General features: G+C 40.9%; 1 protein-coding gene across 2 annotated transcripts in view; it reads right to left on the reverse strand.

Annotated features, from left to right (window-relative positions):
- Positions 1 to 2,817: 2,817 nt before the first annotated feature.
- FBXL17 (F-box and leucine rich repeat protein 17) overlaps positions 2,818 to 13,143 on the reverse strand; it is a 183,382-nt gene continuing 173,056 nt past the window's right edge. For both annotated transcript variants that reach the window (XM_048503388.1, XM_048503387.1), the window contains exon 9: positions 2,818 to 3,675. In XM_048503388.1, the coding sequence (XP_048359345.1) occupies positions 3,538 to 3,675 (138 nt within the window). In that variant the 3' untranslated portion in view covers positions 2,818 to 3,537. The remainder of the gene's footprint in view (positions 3,676 to 13,143) is intronic.

Raw genomic sequence — 13,143 nt, forward strand, 5'->3', positions numbered from 1 at the left:
GAAATCCTAAGCTCAACAGAAACATAAGGGAGTGAGAACAAAGTACTCTAGAAAACTGAAAGTCTTCAGGGTATGCTTTGCTATATTACTGTGAGGTCAAAACGTATAAGGAAATGATAGAAACTGATGCATTGTTGAAAGTTACAAATGACCAGGCTTCTTTTCCATTGTCTTATTTGTGAAAATACTGCTATCATTTGAATGGCTAAAAAGTCCTTCATTATATGCATCCACCTGTACTTGTGATATGCCAGGCAAAATCCACTTTACAGTTTTCCTTTCTTTTGCAAAGGCTTTTAGTCTCAATTTGAACTATCTAATAAGAAAACATTCAAGAAACTGTCACTGAAATGACACAGCAAGCCATTTCTGTCGTCAGGAACTGATGCTGTGTGACTAGAAATGCTGCTCATACAAATACACTAAAGCTGTTATCAGGTTATGCTGCCTAAAATCTTCTATATTAACCTAACATTTTGACAACACTGGCAACTTTTCAGGTCAAGCCTGAACATTTGATATTTTGGATTAAAACACATTAACCTTTAAAAACAAATACACAGTGTCATACATCTAAAAAAAATCCTTTATCAAACTGTTGCATTCTAAAGGTTACTTACTACCGTGTCTGTATTTTCAGTGCTTGTTTGTCAGTATTCTAAATTTTAACCCTTCATAATACAATTTGACATGTATAACTATTCCTTTGATTAGTACTTTCAAATAATTTTCTGCATATATTAATTCTATAAACCAGTTTTAGATTGAACTGGCCTGTTACAGTAGACTTCATTAGCCAGAATACAAACAAGGAAAACATGAACTACAATTCAAAGGAAAGGGAAAGCCTTTCCCCTCCCTAGCAGGTATACCTCTTCAAAATAGAGTGATGATTCCATAAAGAAGGTACTATGGCTTCAGGTTCTTATTAGCAGGAAACTACAGCATGGGATTCACTCTACCCCAGCCATGTCCTTGTTCAGTTCTCAATATGTCACAATTTTTATGTGCTTTAATTCAAAAGCTCGCAGTCCATTATGATAAAAGAGCACGCCCAATTTACTCTGTTATGTTCCTCCAAATGTATGAGGATGCATACACCTGAATTCATGGAGAAAAATTAACGTGACTATTGTGAACTAAGCAGCTTAGAAACAGGGTGAAAACAGTCACAGATATTTTCTGCAAACTGCAGCTGAAATAAGGGAAATGGCTATTGGCTCTCCATGTGTATCAAAAGATTTACACTGTAGTCCTTTATGCATGCAGAACTTACCCTAAGGCTGTTTGTTTGCAATGGGGTTTTCCTGTGTTTTTTCATTTACACAGTATTCCTACTGACCCACCATTTTGCCCCCCCTTCCCATGCTTCCTGGTTGCTTCTGCAACTCCAATGGGGCATTTCAATGGTCTATCTAAATTGTTTAAATAAATAAATAAATCTCATTGCTCCTCCTGAAATGCCAGCCAGAGGAGTGGGCAGAACTGTTGGCTGGAGGAAGGCAGAGAGAAGTGTGGAAACCCAAATGAAGCTGCATGCATGCTGATCCCCTTTTCTCCCTGCAGAAGAAGACAAAAAAAAATCACACTTTAACTATGTGTTGGAAATTGCACAGAGTCTGAAGTTCTGAAGAGGAGAAAATGTATGCATAGCTGAAAATTCAACCCAAAGGGAATGTATGCCGAACATGAAGGAGACCATAAGTCTGTAAATGGCCTAAGTTATCTTTATGACATTGTCAATCAGCACATTGGATTGCATGGAGGAATTTAGCAGTAGGAAGTTATTTTAATAAGTGATATGGGGACATTAATATACTTCCAGTACAGCCTTGTGCACCCCCAAAATTAGAACTGCGGTTTGAGAAACCCTAGGGAAAAGTGTAAGAACTTACTGTGATAACTTACTACAGGGAACTTACTACAGGGAAAGAGAGAATTGGCAAAAATCAGTGATTACTCTCCTAGAGTACAAATAGAAATGAATTCTGTTCATGCAGTGGCACTTAGCGTTTAAGCCAGTGGACTGGATCCTACAAATCGTGGGTTTGGTCCAGCCAGCATTTTTCTGAAAAAGAATTGGGGGGGTGCCTTTGTTTATAAAAGGGTGGTGCCTTTGTTTATAAAAAAAAACACCCTATGCTGGATATTATGGGATCTGAAGGACAAAAACCATGTAGAATGATAGCTGCAATAAGGAGGGGAATTGATTAAAAAGTTGGCTGGATCCAACCCATGTGTACAAATAACTCACAGGTGAAAATTTGTCTTGCATTCTCCTTCCTCTTAATAGCTCACTGTGACTCCTAAAAAGCCAATGCTGGAGGCTGTGGAACTACTGTGGTCAAAATGTGGGGTGGCATGGGGGCTCAGAAGGCAAGGGAACTAAATCAAATAATCTCTTTTTCATGCTAGAAGACAGGGGTATGTGTTTGCCTGATTTCCTCTCCTCCCTCCTGATGGCATTTTGTCTGTTAGGTTCCCTAATTCTTAGCACTGGCTTTTCAGAAAAAAAACAGGGGACTACTGCAGGAGGAGGAAAGTTCTAGTTTGTAAGATCTGGCCCATTGTTTTTCAAAGAAGCACATTTAAGCTCTAATGTATTAAAGAAATTGTGGGACATTAAATCAAAAGCATTGAAATATACTCATTGCAAGGTATGAATGTGGAGAAATCTAGTCAAGGGCATAATTTGTAAAAATGTCTATTTCAAAAACTTCTGTAAAATTAATGGGAAATACACAAGATGTGGAAAAATACCTTTCAAAATATCACTTTGAAAGCACTAATAAAAATCAGCAGGATGGTACACTTGAATAATTATTCCATGTCCATTTTTTATTAAGGGTTCTATTCAAAATAATGACTTATCAAAATCCTATATTTTTGAACCAGTTATTTGAGATTTCAGATTTGTACATCTCAAAACGCACATGTGGGTGGCATCAATGGATAATTAGTTTTTAATTAAGTCTAGCCTCCCCTTTATACAGAGTTCAGGAAAAGGAGACATCACTCGCAAACCAATAGGAACAACCAAAGCAAAAGAAGGTATGAAAGAAAAAGAAGCAATATAATACATTGCTGAAACTACCCACAGAACTAGCTGGAATCCAATTCAAGATCCTTTTAACATTGGGTTTATGCATACAGGAAAAGTAGAAGGTTTTTCTAACCGGCTTTTTAATCATGAATGTATAGTTTAGAAAAAACCAATAGTGTTTCCTTTATATGTAAACTTAAATATATATTGCATCATGAAAAGTTGCGCACCCTCAGTAACCGTTTCGACAACTGCAGAGGTTTAGGTTAATAATTAAACATTTAAAACAATCAGATATATTTGACTATGTTTCTCTTCCAACTTTTTCACTAGTGGAACAAACATAAACTTCCCTAAAACTAAAAGCTTTGTACTAAAACTGAATATGTAGTTTAAAAAAAGCAAAAATGTTAATAAAGAATCTTAACAAATTTCAAATGTTCAGTCCAAATCTGTTGACTGTAGAAATTATCTCTTTAATATCATGTAATGAGTTAAGAGGCAGTGGACATGCTGGGTGTCCAACCCATCTGGTATGCTCGTTCCAAGGTCCTCTTGCAGTCTTGTAGTACAGTACTGAAGGTTATGTGTGGGTGCTGCTGTACTAGTTGTTCTACAGTAACTTCATTCACCTACGAGCAAAAAAATAATCTGTCATTCACATGGCTTTTAACACAACCCAACCTATGGATGCGAGTGGAAAGTGGGAGAGTTCATTTGGATGCTAGCAATAAGACATTTACTAGTTAAAAGGTCTTTACAACCATACTCTCAAGATGGTTGAGAGCAGTTTTATTTTCATCTTTCAATGCTAAGGTCCTACGTGTGCAATAGCTGACATGGTGGAAATCAGTAATTAAAATGTACAAGCCCAGCAGGTGAGGAATATCCCTGGTAGACCTTAGCCAGAGATACCACCTTTATTCCTTGATCACACAAAGCAATCAGACAGGCATAATTAAATCCAACACCTTTACATCTTCTGTGCTGTGAGGGGATTAATTTGTCAATTATTCTTAAACTGATTGTAGTTCATATCATAGAAGCAGACAACCGGCATCATCCATTAGATAAATAAAAGATTAACCTAAGAACCACAACTTTTAGATAGCTTTCTTTGGAATCTTTATTGAACATTTTAAAATGCATCAATATTTAATTTAAACAGCCAGTTGCCTAATCTGGCAGCCTACCAGTGTTACAATTGCTTACTTTGTGTTTCCTTTTTTTTACCCAATGTTCAACTAATATAAGATAACAAGTCCAATAACCATAGCAACAACTTTCTTTTCTTGTTGAAAGTAAGCATTTCCTTTCCTTGAAATTCTTCTTGGAAGAAACATTTTTAAACACAACAAATGCTTCTTAAGTATCTATCTTCTATCACCCTGTTCCAGCCCCCAACGGAAGCAATTGTGCTAGGCAGTGCAGAGAATGAACAGTGATTGCATTTTATGGCAGGGATAAATGACGGTTTTAATCTACAGTTCTTTTGCTTTGATAATAGAAACACTCAATCTTCATTGGGAGATTTGTCAACAGAAGAGCAACTTGGATAGAAAATGGGTTTTACTTCTATTCCAAGTACATAGAGAGACCCTGGAAGCTCTAAACCCTTTTGTAAACAACTACATTACAGCAACACTGAAGGTACCTTGAAAACAGAAATGGCGTTTAAATAAATCAGAATGAAATCTGTAATGGTACAAGTTCTTCAGAATATCTGACACACATCAGTAAATTATGTTTTAAATACTAAAATTTTTTTTTGCTCAGAGGAAACTAGCCCCAGGGGGTAGTAGCCCACCCACCACACACATACATGGTAATATAGACCCTACTGTATATAGTTAATGAAGGATTACTGAGGTAATGTAAATAAATTATGTTCTGCTGCATGAAAAATACTATGTAAATTCTCAATAGGAATTTAAAAAGTCTGAAGTGTTCAAATATGATAGAAACTAAAACCACTGGAGAGAAAAAGTGTAATGATTTCTCCTCATAAACAAATGGGAAGAAATGAATATAATGTCATGTTAATTCAATATAACTTTAATACAAATAGCTTGGATTTTCTGGCCTATTTCCCAATGGGACCTATTTTTTTCCAGTGCATTGTATAATATAATTTTAATTACAGCATTCCATCTATCAAATCTTATATTTACTAGAAAGAATATATGACAGTGAATATATGATATCCCTCTAAGAGAAACGAATACATAAAAGCAGATAACCCTGAATTTAAGATGGCTCTCCCAAAGAGGAAAGCCAATCAGCAAGCCATCAGGAGATGTCCTCCTCCCACTAGCTTCTACCTTCTCCTTTCCACCCCCTCCCTACTTGGTGCTGGTATCGCCTCTTTCTCTCACCCCTTATAATTCACAGAGAAGAATTAGTGCAATTCTACTATCAGATAATAAGCTGAGCACATGCCTGCTCAGCTCAGATCCATGAAATTACCACCAAGGCAGTATCTGTGGAGCTCCATTAATATTGGGACTGACTGCTGGCCTCTCTTCCTCTGTGTTTCCCGGCTCAGATGCAAAGAGAGAGAGAGCACCCAACAATGTTTTCAGTTTGTGGAACCAGCTTTGACAATACATACAGGAATATATTTATTTGTTAACTTCATGCTCTTTGACACTCAAGGTGGATTACCAAATACTTTAAAAAATTTATTCAGCCAGACAAGATGACCAATAAATGATGTCATAGGACTAGGAGTGTGTGTGTGCGTGTGTGTGTGTGTGTGTGTAAAGTGCTGTCAAGCAGAAGCTGATTTATGGCAACCTCTTATTGGATTTTCAAGGCAAGAGATCAACAGAGGTGGTTTGCCATTGCTTGCCTCTACATAGCAACCCTGGACTTCTTTGGTGGTCTCCCATCCAAGTATTGACCAGGGCTGACCCTGCTTAGCTTCTGAGATTTGACATAATTGAGCTACCCTGGGACAACCATGTTAAGGTCCAACGAGGATAACACAACTGGAAAACAATTTTAAAAACCCTGTCTAGGGTACGATATACTAGTGGACTACAAAGGTAGAAGACAATTATGCAAAAGCAAGAGCTCCGCAAGACACTCTTCAAACATGGGGAATGAGCATTGAAATGACAAATATGATTCAATGCAAACAAGTGTAAAGTGGTACACACTGGGGCAAATAATCCCAGCTTCATATATATATGCTGATGGGATCTGAGCTGGCAGTGACAGACAAATACAGGGACCTTGGGGTGACAGTGGATAGCTCAACGAAAATGTTGATCCATTGTGCAGCTGCTCTGAAAAAGGCATATTCCATGCAGGGCAAGGTGGGAGACGTAGAGTATGAACATACATACATACATACATACATACATACATACATACATACATACATACATACATATAAACATGTATGGGCTTTTGTTGATCTTACACATTTATATGGGGGCACACTCAGAAGGCTTTGTTCAGATGAATGAAACTCACATGGCAGAACATAGCATGATAGGCAGTCATGCTTAACTGGGGGGTCCAAAGCCATTAAGACTTTTGTGAGTGACAATCACTACCTTGAATTGAATACACTATCCAGTGAAGTTCCTGAAGAATGGGTATGATATGCATGCTCTGTGTCAGGTTGGTGGTTCTGACACTCTGCTTAGTTCCTGATACTAACTGAACTGCAATATTCTGTATCAGCTGGAGGTTCTGAATAGACTATCAGGTTAGACCTATGTAGGGTGCATTCAGTAGTCTAGCCTTGAGGTGGCAGTGGCATGGGTCCACATGATCAGATTCGGCATGTCAAGGTAGGGAGCCATCTTCTAGGCTGAATGGAGGTGGATAATAAAATGGGATGCAGAAGTGATCAACCCTGTACCATTTTGATAGCAAAACTCATCTCCACTCTCTCCCTGTAATGGCTAAGGGTGGACTGTCCACATGGATGATCTGCCAGAAACTACTCCATAACTTCCCCTTTGAGCCAGAAAATATTTGGGGGGAGGGGGAACCAATGTCATATTCAGATCCACCACAGCATCATGTATGGGCTCCCATTTGCTGTGACAGCTTCCTAGAGGCGTATCTAGAAAAAATGTAGCCTGGTGCAAAATCTGATCCACCCCCCTCCCCCGGTATGGGTGGCTGCCCTCCCCCACCATGACCAAACAACTATTTTTTGCATCAGGTCAACTCAACTGGTGGGAAGGAGGCGGTGTGCTTGAGGCAATTTTCCCCCACATGACTAAATGGCCACAGCCCAGGGACATTTGGCCCCATATGTCCTCTGGGTGGTATGCCCCTGCAGCTTCCCACTATCCATGCTGGGAAAAAATCCTTGAGTGAATGCATCACATGGTGTCTTGTTTTATTTGGTTTCCCCCCTCTTTTTCCTCCTCAGGGAATGGATTTTATTTATTCTATTAAACACTTTCTTGATGTAACAGCCAAAAGAACCCATTAGATAAGCAGAAATCAGAAGAGGTTGTCTTTTACATATGAAGGCTATTATGTTTTTTTCTGGACTGCTGTTAATATAGAATGACACCTCCCGTGTTCCTGATAATGACAGCATAACTGTGAAGAGACTGGAATTCATAAATGTAACATCAATTACAAAAGTTAAATAGTCTTGATAATTTCTGTCTGGAGAAACATTTTGCTTGTTCATATCAGTATGTAGAGAGAAGCAGAGAGCACATAACCTGTGTTTCTCCGGACTCCATTCTATTTCCTACATTGGCTTCTAACTACTAGGATTAATTCAGTCAATTTACTACATGGCAACAACATCGCTAAAAATGATGTGAAAAGAATGTAGATGACTTCCATAACTGGGCATTGCATTGCATCATGGCAGAGCATAGTTATTTAAATGCCTCCTGTGTCAGAAAGGGGACTTCTTGCACTTCATCCCATTAAAAGTAGAATTGATTAGAGGGATCCTAAGGGGGGGATCTTGTCCTTCATATTATCTAGTGCAAGCTTCCAAAAGTTCTGTGTCTAACTGCCGAACCACCACATGTGGAGACAGAATTTGTAGGCTATGTCTTCTCCTAATTGTTATGGTAAACCCCATAGAGACAAGGAGGGGCTGGCTTTGGCGTCATCTGGAAGTGACATCACAGCATCCACAAATACTGTTCTCCCCGCTCCAGTCTGCTACCATTTGCCAAAACAGTGTTGGGACCTTCAGGCTATTCCTTAAATCTGTTTGTGAAAACTGAACAAGGTTCAGTTGCTTGGGGGTGGGGGGAAAGGTACTGAGTAACAAGACAGCCCGTTGAAAAGCACCGTCTGTTAACTTTGATAGAAGAAAATCTTTGAAAGAACAGTAGAGTGTGTTAGCTGTTTTGAGAAATCAATATCCAAAATTAATAAACTCTATCAAACTTGGGAAAGAGCCAGTCCAAATAGCCATATAGAATTTGTGTGTGTGTGTGTGTGTGTGTGTGTGTGTGTGTGTGTGTGTGTGTGTGTGTGTGAGGAGACAAAAATGGCTGATCTCCAGGAAGTGGCGTAGGAGGTTAAGAGGTCGTGTATCTAATCTGGAGGAACCGGGTTTGATTTCCAGCTCTGCCGCCTGAGCTGTGGAGGCTTATCTGGGGAATTCAGATTAGCCTGTACACTCCCACACATGCCAGCTGGGTGACCTTGGGCTAGTCACAGCTTCTCGGAGCTCTCTCAGCCCCACCTTCTTCACAGGGTGTTTGTTGTGAGAGGGGAAGGGCAAGGAGATTGTAAGCCCCTTTGAGTCTCCTGCGGGAGAGAAAGGGGGGATATAAATCCAAACTCTTCTTATTATTATTCTTCTTGCCTCTAGTCAAGCAAGTATTTTATAAGCCCCCCTCCCCAAGTCTTAAACCTAACCTGAACTTATTATTTTTCTTTAATTTATTCAGTCATAAATTGATCCCAAAATCGTAGCAAAAAATAAATTAAATAAAAAAATTGGTTAGGGTTAAGGCAAGGGCAGGGGCTCAGGCTTGCCTTAGTGTTACGTTGAGTTCTAGGGCGCAGTCCGAGAATAGTGCTATGGTCAGTTTTAGGTTTTGGGTTTTTGTTACAATGTTGGGAACAATTTTTGACTGAATAAATTAAAGAAAAATAATAAGTTAATAAGTTAGGGTTGGGCTTCAAGCAAGGGCAAGGGTTACGGCAAAACCTTGAAAGACAAGGGCAGGGGAGTTCTAGGGCGCAGTCCGAGAATAGGGCTATGGTCAGTTTCACGTTTCGGGTTTTTGTTACAATTTTGGGAACAATTTATGGCTCAATAAATTAAAGAAAATTAATAGGGTTAGGGTTAAGGCAAGGGCAGCAGGTTAGCATTGCCTTATGGAAGGCACACTCCTCTCTCTCTCTCTCTCCCTCTCCGCAGGCTGTGAGAGTAGCACTCTTCCCCCAGCAGAACTCACCAGTAATTACATTTTTTTGGGGGGGTGTAACTTACCCAGCAGTAAAGCAGTGTGCATGTTGAAGATGACCTGGCCTTTAAAAAAAAAGTCAAAAAAGTATTTCAAAAATTCCTCGTTTTTCAATTATTACAGTACATATTTCTGTACTGTTTACTTACCCAAACCTATACTATGGGACCAGCCTAAAAAACCCTAGTTACCCAAATATACAAACTGGCTACACTCAAAGTAGAAATTGATTAAATTATATATTATTTATTTTTGCAAATGAAGATCTCTTTTGAAAAGTTCTTTGAAGTTACATTCAAAAACTTTATTTACTTCATCCTGTCTCCCCCAATGGAGACTCAAAGTGGCATACATCAGTATCCTCTGCTCCATCTTAACCCCACAACAACCCAGTGAGGTAGACTAAAAATTGATGATCATCCCAAGGTTTCTCTGCAAGCTTCCACATCATAATACAAATTTGAACCTGGGTCTCCCAGATCCTAGTAGTGCAATGTTCCAACTACTACACTGCCATAGCTGTCTTGTATTATTTGTTATGGTACATATAAATGGTGTTTATCTGCCTTAAATCACCAGGAATGGTGGGTTGTAAATATTTTAATATATAAAAATAATGTTATCATTTTCAGCACGTAGTACACACGTGGAATGAACTGAATGCACTGTCATCACTCATGCTTAGAGTTAAATGAGAGGACATGCAGCTACACTGAAGACACCTCAGTTTAGTACTAAGAAATATTTTGAAAATGGATACTGTATAAGCAGACTCGTGTATAAGCCGAGGCACCTAATTTTATTACCAAAACCTCGGGAAACGTATTGACTCGCGTATAAGCTGAAGGTGGGAAGCCGGGAGGCAGAGGGAGCTCCTTATTTGGGCAGTGACTCCCCCTGATGTCATTGCCCAAATAAGGAGCTCCCTCCACCTCCTGGCTGGGTTGAGGAAGCCCAGGCAACCAGGAGGTGGAGGGAGCTCCTTATTTGGGCAATGACATCAGGGGGAGTCACTGCCCAAATAAGGAGCTCCCTCTGCCTCCCGGGGTTTGAGGAAGCCCAGCCAGCCAGGGTTCCCCTTCACCCTCCAAGGAGGGCAGCAACAAGCGGCTTGTGCAGCCGCAGGGAGGTCGTCCCAGCCATGCCCCCAGCCTCGGCAGAGGCCTGAAGAGCCGGCTGGTAAGCAGGACTCGTGTATAAGCTGAGGGGGCATTTTTCAGCCTTAAAACAGGGCTGAAAAACTTGGCTTATACGCGAGTATATACGGTAACTACCACTGCTGATTTGTGAGCTCCGAAGTCCCTCAGACCATGTTTTTCTTGAAAAAAAATTATCTTTTGTCTTCAGTTATATGCCAAAATGATCTTTTGTCTTCAGTTACATGTCACCAACTTTGGCATGTCTATGCTAGACAAAAGAAGAGCTGTGTTCCATGTGCAGGAAGCACAACTTTCCACACAGAAAAACACATCTCACTGTGACATGCCTGTGAAGATGTCAGCCACAGATGTGGGCAAAATGTTGGAGCAAAAACTACCAGACAAGGCGGTATAATGGTAAAGAGCAGGTGAACTTTAATCTGGAGAACCAGGCTTGATTTCTCCTCTTCCACATGAGTGCACCAGATTTGTTTCCCCACTCTTATATTCCTGCTGGGCATCTTGGGCTAATCACAGTTTGTTCAGAACTCTCTCAGCACCACCTACCTCACAAGGTGTGCAGGCTGGGTGGGTTGGTGTGCTGCCATGGCAACACCACCACTGAGGAGGCTCAGAGGAGCAACAGCTGCAGCAGGGCTTGAGGCAGGGAGCTACCTTTATGACAGTCTAAGCTAGTAAACAAAGTTCACACAGGCCCATTACGTATGGAACACTGACGTTGAGCCTGTTCTCTGTGCAGTGGGCTCATAGTGGGTTCTCCTCGCATTTCTCTGTTCACACGATGAGGCAGCCCATGGAATGCAGCGCAGTTTGTCTGCTGAACACTGCTGGATCTCTGCTTCTCCCGGTTTTCTTCAGAGAAGCAGGAAGGAGCTGGAAGCATGGGGGCAATCAGGGGGAAGGCTCTAGGGCACCTGGCAACTGAGGCTGTGTTGTGCTGAGGCTGTGCTGGTGGAGGAGAGACTGAACACAGACCTGGCTTAGACAGACATGAGGGGAGGTGTTCTTCCCTCCACCACTAAACATATGAGAGCCAATCTGTCAATCTCTTAATCAGTGCACTTAGGGAAGCAGGAAGAAACTGATAGCATGAAGGAGTGAGTGAGAGGGAAGTGTGCAAAGTGTTGCAAGGAAATGGGAAAGCTGTCCATGGGCAGAGGGAAGATGTCTGGGGCAAAGCTGTGCCCACTGGCAAATCTTTCCTGCTCTGGCAGTGAAGCAAGAATTAAATCGTGCTATAAGTGATTTTGCTTGCTGCAAAGAGAATGGGAAGTGAAAGCGAGGCTTCGGAAAATACATCCGTATAGGAAATCTTCCTGTGGTGAACACTGGCCTCCGCTATTGGCAAAGACTTTGGGTTTAAGTGGCCACACAAATGTATCAGGCCAGTGGGAGGGTCCAGGAAGCAGGGTCAAACAAGCTAGGTAGTCACATGGCAAGAAACATACACACCGGAGGGGAAGTCAAGGTTGTCAAAAGATGGTCCGAGGTCAAGCCAGAGTCTGGAAGTAGAGCAGTGGAGTGCAGGGAGTGTCAGGGAAAATGACATGTTGCATCCACAAGTTGGACTTTCACGGCAGTTCATTAAATCCATCTGGGCTGCTTGCACAGGAGGGTTGCTGCAAGGACTCAGCACACTCTGCTGCACACTGCCAGCCCTGCAAACATGCTGAGCGTATTCTCTCCTCCAGAACCAACCTAAACGTCTGCTTACAGTGCTGTGTTGTCTGGAGAATCAGAAGAACTGCTGGCATCTTTCCTGGTACTTCTCATAAGCTCTGAGCTGGGCGTCTGTGACTTTCTGCTCTGTTGACACTGCTGAATTGGCTCTGTGAGACTTGAGTAGGACCTCATCTAATGAACTCTCAGTTGTATTGGGAGGGGGGAGGCGGCACATGATACAAGGTATCTGTTGTGAAGAGAGGAAGGGAAAGGAGTTTGTAAGCTGCCTTGAATCTCCTTACAGGAGGGAAAGGCAGGGTATAAATCCAAATTCCAATTCCTCCAACAACTTCTCCTCTTCCACATTTTGGAAGCCTTGAATCAAAATTTGCTGTGATGGCTTTATGCAGGCAAGCTGCACAGACTGAACTTTGTTTCCTCCCACAAACAAGGACTCTGAACTTTCCTAATGACATCTATTCTAATGATCACTGTATATCCCTGGTGAACTCTTCACATACTGAAGGGCATCAAATAAAACTCATTTTCTGCCTACAGAGATATGTGTCCCCAATCCAACACTCAAATTTTCTTGAGGCTGTAGGCCTTTTACATACCAACCACTCTTCCTTTATTTGCAATTAATAGGCCAGTCAGTTTTATGCACTAACCTCTGTATCTTATTTTCTCAGCTTTTTTAAAAAAGTAGACATTTAACAACAAATGTTTGATTAAATTTTTTTAAATATTTGAATGAATCACATTCTCAGGTGGCCTAATTATAATTCCTGACTATAGCTACAGTACAATAAAAAGGGTTGTGGAGTTATTGTGTGTGAAGTGCTATGCACTTGATCTG

This window comes from Sphaerodactylus townsendi, linkage group LG07, assembly GCF_021028975.2.
Source record: "Sphaerodactylus townsendi isolate TG3544 linkage group LG07, MPM_Stown_v2.3, whole genome shotgun sequence".
In the NCBI taxonomy this organism is placed as follows: domain Eukaryota; kingdom Metazoa; phylum Chordata; class Lepidosauria; order Squamata; family Sphaerodactylidae; genus Sphaerodactylus; species Sphaerodactylus townsendi.